The sequence below is a fragment of the Ceratotherium simum genome, chromosome 3 (genome assembly GCF_057802395.1).
Source record: "Ceratotherium simum simum isolate JZ-2026a chromosome 3, ASM5780239v1, whole genome shotgun sequence".
Taxonomy (NCBI): domain Eukaryota; kingdom Metazoa; phylum Chordata; class Mammalia; order Perissodactyla; family Rhinocerotidae; genus Ceratotherium; species Ceratotherium simum.
The window spans coordinates 1,672,814-1,685,129 of record NC_141902.1 but is presented as its reverse complement, the minus strand read 5'-3'; the positions used below and the strand labels follow the sequence as shown (position 1 = coordinate 1,685,129).

Genomic DNA, 12,316 nt, shown 5'->3' with positions numbered 1-12,316 from the left:
GGTCAAAAGATGAAAATTATTGTGGCTCTTGATATGAATATTACACTTGTATAATGTTAATTCTCACTTAAAATTTTATTAAAATTTTTTTTGGAAAAAAGTTGAGGAACTTGAAATAACATACCTAATTTTACATCACCATGATCCGTCAATAAAATATTTGCACCCTGAAACAAAAAGACAAATACTATTAAATTAGCATCATAAAATTCCTTCCAATAAAATTATCAATTTAAACATATTAAACTAACTTACTTTGATATCTCTATGCATTTTGCCTTTAGTATGCAAATAGGCAAGACCCTAAAGTTAAAAAAAAAAAAAAGTATGCATTAGCAAAACTGCAAGCTTGATGCCTAAATTTTCTACTTAAATTCTTACTGAAAAAGAAAAACGAAAATTTCTCTTTTTTGGGGGAAAAACCTAGATGAGTTTCTTTTTACTAATCAACTTTACTATATTTTAAGATTTCAAATTCATTTTCTGGTAAAATTCAGAAATATTTTACTATAACATCATGACCAGAATAAAGATAATGAACGTATCCATCACTCCCAAAAGTCCCTCCTCCATACAAACACTTGTCTGCTTTCTCTCACTATAGATCAGTTTTAAATTTTCTAGAGTTTTACGTAAACGGAATCATAGAGCATATTCTTTTTGTCTGGCTTCATTCATTCACAATAATTTGAGATTTCTTGTTATGTGTATATCAATAATTCATTCTTCTTTATTACTGAGCAGTATTCCATCGTACAGATATACCAGCATTTGTTTATCCAGTCACCAGTTGATGGACATTTGGATTGTTGGGCTGTTTCCAGTTTTTGGCTATCTTAAATAAAGCTGCTATGAAGATTCATGTACAAGTCTTTGTATGATTATTTTCCTTTTGGGTAAATACCTAGGAGTGTAAAGGCTGGATCACATGGTAGTATAAGTTGAAACTTTTAGGACAACTGCCAGACCGAAAGAAGCCGTACCATTTTACATTGAAACCAGCAGTGTGAGAGTTCCAGTTAATCCACATCCTCGCCAACCTTCCTAAGGTCAGTATTTTAAATTTTAGCCATTCTAATTGGTGTGCAGTGGTATCTCATTGTGATTTTAATACACACTTTTCTAACTAATGATGTTGAGCATCTTTTCCACCTCCTTATTTGCCATCCATACATCTTCTTTGGTGAAATGTCTGCTCAAATCTCTTGTCTATTTATTTATTGGGTTGTTGTTTTCTTATTAGTAAGTTTGAGAGTTCTTTATGTACTCTGGATACAAGTCCTTGATCAGATACATACTTTGCAAATATCTCATTCTAGTCTGCAGCTTGTCTTTTGACTCTCTTAACAGTGTCTCTTGAAGAGCAGAAGTTTTTAATTTTCATGAAGTCTAATTTACCAAGGTTTTCTTTTACAGACCATGCTTTTTGTGTTATGTCTGAAAAGGCTTTGCTTAACTCAAGATTGCAAAACTTTCTCCTATGTTTCTTCTAGAAGTTCCAGTTTTAGGTTTTATATTTAGGCCTATGATTAATTTTGAGTTAATTTTTACCTATAGTATGAAGCATAGCTCAAGGTTCATTTGTTTGCATATGGATGTCCAATTATTCCAGTACAATTTATTGAAAAGTCTATCCTTTCTCCACTGAATTGTCTTTTCACCTTTGTCAAAAATCAGCAGTCCATATGCGAAGACATATGCTTGTGGATTTAGTTCTGGTCTTTCTATTTTGTCCCACTGAACTACTTATCTACCCTAATGTCAACATTACTATGTTTTGATTAGTGTAGTTTTTATAAGTCTTGAAATTGCCACTGTTGGCCCTCAAATTTTGTTCTTCTTTTTCAAAGTTGTTTGACTATTCCAGGTCCTTTGTGTTTCTGTAGGAATTTCAGAATCAGCTTGTCAATTTCTACAGAAAAAAAAAAGCTTCCTTGGATTTTGATTGGGATTGCACTGAATCTATAGGTCAATTTGGGGAGAACTGACATCTTAACTGTATTGAGTCTTCGGATCCATGAATGTAGTATAGTTCTCCATTTATTTAGGTCTTCTTTAGCTTCTCTCAGCTGTTTTGTAGTTTTCAGTGCGCAGGTGTTGATGCATCTTTTGTCATAAATATCCCTAAAATCGTCATATTTTTTTGTTACTGTAAATGGCATTATTTTAACTTTTGATTGTCTGTTGCTAGTGTATAGAAATCCAATTGATTTTGTATACTGATCTTGAATCCTGCAACCCTTCTAGCCTCACTCAGTTCTAGTAGCTACTTTGTAGATTCTATTCCATTTTCTACATACATGATTGTGTTGTCTGTAAATAAAGACAGTTTTATTTCTTAATTTCTAAACTGGATGCCTTTTATTTCATTTTTTCTTTTGCACTGGTCGAACCTCTAGTACAATGTTGAAAAGAAGAGAGCAGACATCCAGCCTTGTTTGATTGAACTTGGTGGGAAAGCACCTAGTTTTTTCCAATAAGTACAATTTAGTTGTAAGTTTTTCATAGGTGCTCTGTGTCAGGTTGAACAAGCTCCTTTCTAGTCCCAGTATGCTCAGAATTTTTATCAGGAATGAATGTTGCATTTTGCTAAATGCTTTTTCTGTATCTGTTTAGATGATCATGCGTTTTTTTCTCTTTTCGTTTGCTTATATCAGTTACTTGAAATGACTTTAGAATGTTAAATCAACGTTGCCTTCTAGCACAAACCCCACTTCCTCATGATGTATGATCTTTTTATATATTGTTAGATTACCTTTGCTAACCTTTTGTTTTCCTTTTTAATTTTTGCACCCATGTTTATGAACGCTGTTAGTCTATAGTTTGTTCTCTTGTAATATTGTCTGATTTTGGTTTCAGAGCAATGCTGGCCCATAGAATGATTTGGGAGGTACTCTCTACTCTTCAATTTTCTAGAAGAGTTTGTGTAGAATTTGCATTATTTTGTCATTAAATGTTTGGTAGAATCTATGCCATCATCTGGCTTGGACTTTTCTTTGTGGGAACAGATATAGGACTATTGAGATGATGTCTAATTGAGTAAGCTTTCGTAGTTTGTGTCTCTCAAGGAAATTGTCCATTTCATCTAAGTTGTAGGCTTTACTGGCATAAAGCTATTCATAATATTCTTGGATATTGAATAGCCTTGTTGTTCTTTTAATATTTGTAGATTCTGTCATAACGTCCCCTCATTCATTCCTACTATTGGTAATTTTTGTCTTTTTATCTTTTCTGATCAATCTGGCTAGAAGTTTATCAATTTTATTGATCTTCTCAAAGAATCAGATTTTGGTTTCGTTGATTTTCTCATATTTTTCTGCTTTCTATTTCATTGATTTCCACTTTGATCTTTATTATTTCCTTTCTCTGCTTACTTTGGGTTTAATTTGCTTATCTTTTTCTAGTTTCCTAAGGGGTGCAAGTTGAGGATATTGATTTCAGACCTTTCTTTCAAGTTATTTGGTTCTAATAAAGGTGTTTAGTTTTATAAACTTCCCCCTAAGTACTGCTTTAGCAGCATCCCAAATTTTGATGTGTTGTGTTTTCATTTCATTTGGTTCAAAATACTTTTTAGTTTCTCTCTTGATTTCTTCTTTGACCCATGGGTTACTTAACAGTGTTTTATTTAGTTTCCACATATTTGGAGATATTCCAGAAATATTTCTGTTAATTTATTTCTAATTTAATTGCACTGTGGTCAAAGAATATATGTTGTGCGACTTAAATCCTTAAATGTATTGAGACACATTTTATGTCCCAGAATATGGTCTATCTTGGTAAATGCTCACGGGCACTTGAAAAGCACATGTATCCCACTGTTGCTGGACTAAAATGTCAGTTAGGTCAGGAAGTGGGTTGTGTTGTTCAAGTCTCCTATATCCTCACTGATTTTGTCCTATTTGTTCTGCAGAATTATGGTGAGAGGGATATGTCGGACTATGTGCATTTGTCTATTTCTCCTCATAGTTCTGTCACTTTTTGCTCATATATTTTGAAACTGTGTTATTAGGGGTATAAACATTTAGGGTTATGTCTTTTGACAAGACCTTCTTTAGTAAGAATCTTTGCCCTGAAGTCTACTTTGTCTGATATTGATATTAAAATGGCCACTCTGGCTTTCTTCCCAATAGTTAGTATGCTATATCTTTTTCTTTTCTTTTCTTTTACCTATTTGTGTCTTTATAAAAGTATATTTCTTGTAGGTAGCATCTAGTCAGGTCTTGCTTTCTTCTATTCTGACAATCTCTGCCTTTTTAAAAAAATTTTATTTAATAAAAAATTATATATAAAGTGTACATGATGATTTGATATACATATACATAATGGAACGATTACTTAGTCAAGCTAGTTAACATATCATCTTCTCACATAGTTACTATGTTTTTTTTGTGATGAGAGCACCTGAAATCCACTCTCTTAGCATATTTCCAGTATTCAATACAGTATTATTAACTATAGTCGTCATGCTGGACATTAAAATCAGTCAATCTACATCACTGCAACTTATACTTGTTGACCAACATCTTCCCATTTCTCCCCCCATCCTCTGGCTCCTGGTAACCATTCTATTCTCTGTATCTATGAGTTCAACTTTTTTAGAATCTACATATAAGTGAGATCATGCAGTATTTGTCTTTCTGTGCCTGGCTTATTTCACTTAGCATAATGTCCTCCTGGTTCATCCATGTTGTCACAAATGACAGGATGTTCTTCTTTTTTATGGCTGACTAATATGCCATTGCATGTATGTATGTGTGTGTGTATATCACTTTCTTTACCCATTCATCAGTTGTCAGATGTGGAAGTTTGTCAGCATAACAAAATCTTTAAATTGGAACTAATCTGGGAGGTCATCCCTTCCAAAGCCTCATTTTATACTTGGGGAACTAGAACCATAAAAGAATATGGTCATGTACCAGGACCAGAAGGCAAACTCAAGTTTTTGTTTTGTTTTTTATTTCCATTCAGTACTCTGTCCACTACTTAAAGAAGCAATGAACTTTGGAAGTTAAAATATAAAGAAAATTAACCTGTCAACAATTCTCTGCTATGAGTGTATGATTAGGTTCATATCTTATGTCAATACAAAAAAGTAGATTTCTATATTATGTGAACATTAAAGAAATGTGTATATATATATATATATATACATATGAGAAATTTATTTTCATATATATAACAATAAGATTTGGCATGATATGTCTTCTAAAGCATGTGGAAACTAACTCTTTTCAAAATGACTAGAGCTTTCTCTTAAATCAGGTCAATCTCCCACTTTCTAAAATATGGAAGAAGAACATATAGAACATCAATTTCACTTCTAAACAAACTACACAATCTAGGAAATGCAGGGATAGAAACATCAATGTACAATTATCAGTTGTAAATTACCAAAATAAAAAATAATCATTATTACTTAATCCTTCTTTCTAATTTAAATGCCTTAAAGTATACAAACAAATGTTAATTGCTCATTTTCTCAATAAGTAGTCTTTCAAAGCACTGAAAAAATAAATTAGGAGAAATGCTACATACTCTATACCCCTAGTGAAGATTCACAACCTACTTAACATACTAAAAGCTCTTACAGGCTCTGAAATAAAGAAGTAAAGAAACCTCTGCTTAATACAATGTTTACCAAACTTATAACAAGGGATTCTGCTATCAATGACACATGAATATGACATGGAACTAGCATTACCAGATAACATTCTGGGTTATTGCTATGCTAATTTATTCTCATTTTGGGAGAAGTGGTAAATGATCTCATGTCTTGTGCAAAAGAGCTTCCTTTTACTGCCATAAAACTTGAAGGGAAAGCTTAGACAACTTGTTGCAATTGAAAGGTCTGGTGATTCATTCATGAAAACCAATTCACACCTATGGGCTTCCTTAGCTTTGTAGCAACTGAGGGCCAAGTGTGACAAAGCAGAACACCAGACATGACCACTGTGTACAACAGCATCGGCTTAAATGAATTCTTGTGACTCATTCATGAAAGAAATAATAGGCTTACAGAATTACACAATGAGAGGTTAACAGAAAAATCATTTGGTTTACTCTTCTTCTTTTAGGAAGATCACCATTTTAGTTTTCAACTGTGAAAGTGGAATTGCCCTTCTATCTATATAAGCAAATGTAGTACCTGTAAAGTTTCTCTGCATACATAGGCTATTTGCAATTCGGATAACGGTCCAGTAACTAGAAAGAAAAAGAAGAGACCACATTGTTACACATTTGAATACAACAGATTAAAAACAGTCTACTTTAATAATGACAAACTATTATTATTCTTACTATTATTCTTATTATTTGCTGAGCAAGATTCGCCCTGAGCTAAAATCCACTGCCAATCTTTCTCTTTTTGTATGTGAGCCACTGCCACAGCATGGCCATTGACAGAAGAGTGGTGTAAGTCTGCGCCTGGGAACAGAACCCAGGCTGCCAAAGTGGTGTGCGCCGAACTTAACCACTAGAACACCAAGGCTGGCCCAAAAATGACAAACCATTACAAAACTTCTTCTGTATATATCATGGGTGACTTCTCTTCAAGAGCATATATTATTCTTGTGATCAGTAAAAAAACAAAAGTAGAGAATTTAAAAATGTATGTTAAAAATGGAAGATTTACTCCATAACAACTTTGGTCAATGGAAATATTAAGCACCTAGTATGTGCAAAGCAAGTACTAAGCATCACAGGTATGTCCTAGGGAAAACAATGGACATGATCTCAAGCCTGAACAATTTTTCAAAAATAAAGCCAAGAAAGGAGATAAACACATATAATTAATTACAGTTATATAGAGAAGTAGAGAATCATAAAGAGATCAATTATTGAAATATACTGAGGGCCGGCCCCGTGGCTTAGCGGTTAAGTGTGCGCGCTCCGCTGCTGGCGGCCCGGGTTCGGATCCCGGGCGCGCACCGACGCACTGCTTCTCCGGCCATGCTGAGGCCACGTCCCACGTACAGCAACTGGAAAGATGTGCATCTATGACAAACAACTATCTACTGGGGCTTTGGGGGAAAAAAAAAATAAATAAATAAATAAATAAAAAAGAAATATACTGAAAGGCAACATATACCTTTTTAAAGGTCACGATATTATTTCTTCAGTCTAGTTCTTTATTATATCTAACAAAACAGGGAGACTTGATCCAGTACCTTATCTAGGAATTTAAAAAGTAACCAGGTCCATTCTGACAATCAGATCTCTATTATGAAATATAAAATCCTTCTGTAAGTACCCAACCAGAGGCTTTGGACATATGCCTTCCAATACCATGAGATGATACTTGAAATCTGGGCTGGTGTTTGCTGACAGTGACACCAAATCAGGTACTAATACGCATTCTTTACTTAAGAGAAATATTCTACTGCGTATTTTTATCACTGGCTCTCTAGATCTACTCAGGAATGTAAAATTTCAATTCTTAGTAACTTGATGGAATAGTAATCAAGGAAGGGAAGCCACTTTATTAACAGCTTATGGTAAGTGTAGACGCTTTTGATTACTATGCTATCTAGTATGCTATTTACAGGGATGGATTTATCCATGTTCTTGAGTTCTTATTCTGTAAAAGTGTGAATGAATAAGATTTATAATTATTCTATAAAAACTCTTCATATAAATTATAATTCTTCATAAAACCATAGAAAAGAATTTTAAATCAAGTGGGATAGAGCTGTTTTCCACCAATAGTTCTTTAAAATCAAGAACAGAGTAAAATAAAAGACAACAGTCATTCTAGTATGGTATAATATGTAAGAGGATGAAAGACTACTATATAAAGGAATAAAACATTTTTCTCTTTTAAAAAAATGGGATCCATTCTTGTTTTAAAAACTCTCTGTAATATCTTACATATTTGTAATATTTATGTAGTGTTAAATATGATTTTAAATAAAAAGAGACAGTGACCATGGTTTACACATCAGTCGCGACTTTTTTTTGTCATGAGTTATTTGTTGTGACAAAATTAATTATATTTACTAATTTATAATTAAATAATACATCGATACATTTTCATTATAATTCAGAATTTTAATTCTGAGTCCCACTTCTTCTCCCCTAGAAGTAATGACTTATCAATTTGGTATGTATCCTTTCATTTTGCTGTGCATTCATATTCATATGTATACTTTTAAAAATACAATTTTAAAAAGTCTAAGTGTGATCAATTATGCTATACATATTTTCTCATAATTCACTTTTCAATTTAAAAAAAGGCCTTGGGGAAATATATCCAGGTCAATATGAATGAAGCTACTCCATCTTTTTGAGTGCTGCACAGTGCAGTGTAGTTTATTGATTGATATTTTAAAAATTTGACCTCTACAACCTACAAATACTATTTAAATTGGAATAGCACTTGTTTTTACACCTACCATGGTTGCATTTGTAAACTGCATGACAAATATGATAAGGCTTTCAATATAAAGATTTCAGCATAGAAATGTTTAAAAATACTTCACATAATTCTTAATAAATTATACAATGCACAGTTGCAATGGGAGTTTTACTATCCCATATCCAGTTAAATAAAGAAAAGAAAAATTATTTTATAAGGATCTATGCTTAGTCTCATAAATTCTAGAAACTCAGGAAATTGTCAACAACAAAACAAATTTGAAGCTAAACTGTAGAGTCAAAATAAAGACTAGTCCTAAAGAGTATTATGAAGCAAAATCTAATTCAACTCAGAAAACTGCCTAAATTAAGAGAATGCTAAATAAAATACTCCAAATATTTTAAAATTAAACATTTTTAATACAAAAATATTACAGCAACAACTAAATTGCTTTCCTAGTTAGCAGGTTAAGTTATTATTAAGATAGATATATGATTTCCTTTATGTAAGGGTTACCCTTTGCATTTCAATTCTTATTTACAAGGAAGTTCAGGCAGTTTCATTGGTAGATAAAATACTTTCCTAGAGACTACATAAGATATCCTTGAGACTACATCTAAGAAGTAAAATTTGGATTGTGCAAAAACTCTTGGCTTTCTCAGTTCAGGCTCCAGCAAATTTAGCTGAATAACCACAAAAAAGAAAATTCAGATTTCTTTTATGCAATACTCCAGGAGCAGAACAGAAGAATGTTAAACAGTATATCTACCTGTTAATACCCCTGGTTAACTAGAAATGTCAAACAATAATCATTAAAGTCAAAGTCAGTTTTAAAACATAAAGTGAAATTAACAGTACCATGGTAAATATCTTGAAGTGATCCGCCACCACAGTATTCCATACAAATCCACAGTTTTTCCCGACTAACATGAAAGAGAAAGAGGATTATATTAGCCAATAATTTTCAGTACTGAAATACCCTGAAGGCCTTCCCTCTTCAGCACACCAAGGCTTAGGATGGGGTGCAGGCTGCAAAAGGAAACTGTCCCAGGAGTCCCTCTCCAAGATACAGGAAAAGCATGCGAGGGAAATGCAAAGCAAAACTACAATGAGATATCACCTCATGCCCGTCAGAATGGCTATTATTAACAAGACAGGAAACAACAAGTGTTGGAGAGGATGTGGAGAGAAGGGAACTCTCATACACTGCTGGTGGGAGTGCTAACTGGTGCAGCCACTATGGAAAACAGTATGGGGATTCCTCAAAAAATTAAGGATAGAACTACCATAGGATCCAGCTATTCCACTGCTGGGTATTTAACCAAAGAACGTGAAAACGCCAATGCGTAAAGATACATGCACCCCTGTGTTCACTGCAGCATTATTCACAATAGCCAAGACTTGGAAGTAACCTAACTGCCCATCAAGGGATGAATGGATAAAGAAGATGTGGTATATATACACAATGGAATACTACTCAGCCATAAGAAACGATGAAATTCAGCCATTTGTGACAACATGGATGGACACTGAGGGTATTATGCAAAGTGAAATAAGTCAGCGGGAGAAGGTCAAATACTGTATGATCTCACTCATTAAGTAGTAGATAATAACAACAAACAGCACCTAGAGACAGAGATTGGACTGGTGGTTACCAGAGGGGAGGGAGGAGGGCAAAAGGGATAACTAGGCACATGTGTGTGGTGATGGATTGCAATTAGTATTTGGGTGGTGAACATGAGAACATGATGTAATCCATGCAGAAATAGAAGTATAATGATGTACACCTGAAATTTATACAATGTTATAAACCAATGTTACCACAATAAACAACAAAAAAATAAAATAAAATAAAACTGGGGCTGGCAGGTGGCGCAAGCAGTTAAGTGCACACGCTCCACTGTGGCAGCCCGGTATTCGCCAGCTCCGATCCCAGGAGTGCACCGACGCACCACTTGCCAAGCCATGCTGTGGCGGCATCCCATATAAAATGGAGGAAGATGGGCACGGATGTTAGCCCAGGGCCAGTCTTCCTCAGCAAAAAAAAAGAGGAGGATTGGCAGAGGTTAGCATAGGGCTGATCTCCTCACAAAAAACAAATTAAAATTAAAATTAAATAAAATAATAAAATAAAATAAAATAGTGAATCAGGAAAACAAAACAAGAAAAGCATGTGAACTTTAGCTCTGTTCTCACCTTAAATGGTTTAGAATATGATCAATTTTATAAGCTTAAACACTTACATGTAATCATTCATAATATTTCATGAAGGTTGCCAGATAAGGTATAACTAAATGAGTGCAGGTGTCATTATTAATATAATAGAGGAGACAATAAGAAAACATGAGAAATTTTAGAACTTCAGACAATATAATTTTAAAAATTTATATACATAACAGCACTTACATGAAAGAGAGGGAGAGTATAGCAAAAAAATATAAAATACAAAGAGAGAGCAGATGCTTTTTCTTTCTTTTTACCTGAGATAGCTCCCAAAGTAGGCAACGATGTTGCAATGTTTACATTCTTTAACCATAAATATTTCTTGTTGAATCAAAGAAAAATCATCTCCTGAAAAACAAAATGATAATAATTTGGTCACCACGTTATGGTCTGAGTCTCTATATATGAGAATAAGGAAGGAAAACTTCACAATAAATATTAGATAAAGAAGAGGAATTAGACATTCTTAATACTTCAATGGGACTATAAACTGGTACATTCTTTCTAAAAAGCCAGAAGCCTTAAAACTGTACAAAATATTTGAACTCATAATTTCAGTTCAAAAATGTTTTTCTTAAGGAGATATGCACAGAGACAGATGTTCTCTACAGCGTGAATTAATGATGAAAGAATGGGTAAATAACTTATGGTACAGTTACACATACTACAATACCTTAAACATGTTTTGATATGAAAATATGTTCATGGTATACTAAGCAAAAGGGAATATTTTATATATATTATATAAGTACATGAGTATATAGAAAAAAAGTCTCAAAAAACATGCACAATATTTATGTCTGGGTGGAAAAATTAAAAGTAATTTTGCTTTCTTCTTTTTTAATGTGTATTTTCCAATTTGTCTATCACAAACCCATTTGAGTTGTTTAACCAGAAAAAGTCACATAAAATGAAATATTGGTTATTATGAGAATATTGCCTAGAATGGTAATGTCACCATCACACTTCATGTTGCATGGAAACAGTCTTCCTTTCAGTAAAGATGTTTATGAGTGGATGAAATGACGGCATGTGTCATACACTGTAGGAGCTAAGGGCTCAGGCTCCAGAGCAGACACACCTGGATTCACATCCTGAATCAGCCGTTCACTGGCAAGGTAACTTTGGACAACTTAACCTCTCTGAGCCACAGCTTCATCTGTTAAGTAGCATAGGGATTCATTCCACCTATTTAGCTTCCTTATTGACCACTTCCCTAAACATTCCCTGCATTTTAGTCATATCAAGTTGCTGGCCATTCTTGTAACAGACTCTCATGTTCCATGTTTCTGTTTATGCGAGTCCCTCAGTTGGGAATGTTGTGAGAAAGAGGAAATGTATTCACAGTGTATTCAGTACACTATTTGACGCAGAATAAATGCAATAGCATTACTGCTATATGTTGGAGATGACAAAGTTACAAACAAAAGTGTTCCTTGTAAGGACATCATGGTAAGACATTTTTTATTAGATACTGTTTTGTAATGGTCCTTTGTAAAGCAACTTCAGGAGTAAAACCAGTGGTGTCCAGATAGGCTCTGGCTCTAACTTAAAGTCATCTTAGAAAAACAAACAAAGCCAAGAAGGAAAAACTCAGAAATTAGGCCTTAGATAAATACACAAACAAAATCCTCATACAAATCAGACATATTTTCCCCTTTGTATTTCCAACTTTCAACTCAGACGTAAAACAAAGCTTTAAATATTTGTGCCATGCCATAAAATACCTTAAAGAATCAA

At 33.6% G+C, this 12,316-nt stretch overlaps 1 protein-coding gene across 2 annotated transcripts in view; it reads right to left on the bottom strand.

Moving 5' to 3' along the window:
* The window catches only part of MAP4K5 (mitogen-activated protein kinase kinase kinase kinase 5), a 110,540-nt gene that overhangs the window by 55,992 nt on the left and 42,232 nt on the right, over positions 1-12,316 (bottom strand). For both annotated transcript variants that reach the window (XM_087421820.1, XM_087421824.1), the window contains 5 exons: positions 10,834-10,924; positions 9,212-9,276; positions 6,146-6,201; positions 256-303; positions 125-167 (listed from right to left, as the gene is read on the bottom strand). In XM_087421820.1, the coding sequence (XP_087277946.1) occupies positions 125-167; positions 256-303; positions 6,146-6,201; positions 9,212-9,276; positions 10,834-10,924 (303 nt within the window). The remainder of the gene's footprint in view (positions 1-124; positions 168-255; positions 304-6,145; positions 6,202-9,211; positions 9,277-10,833; positions 10,925-12,316) is intronic.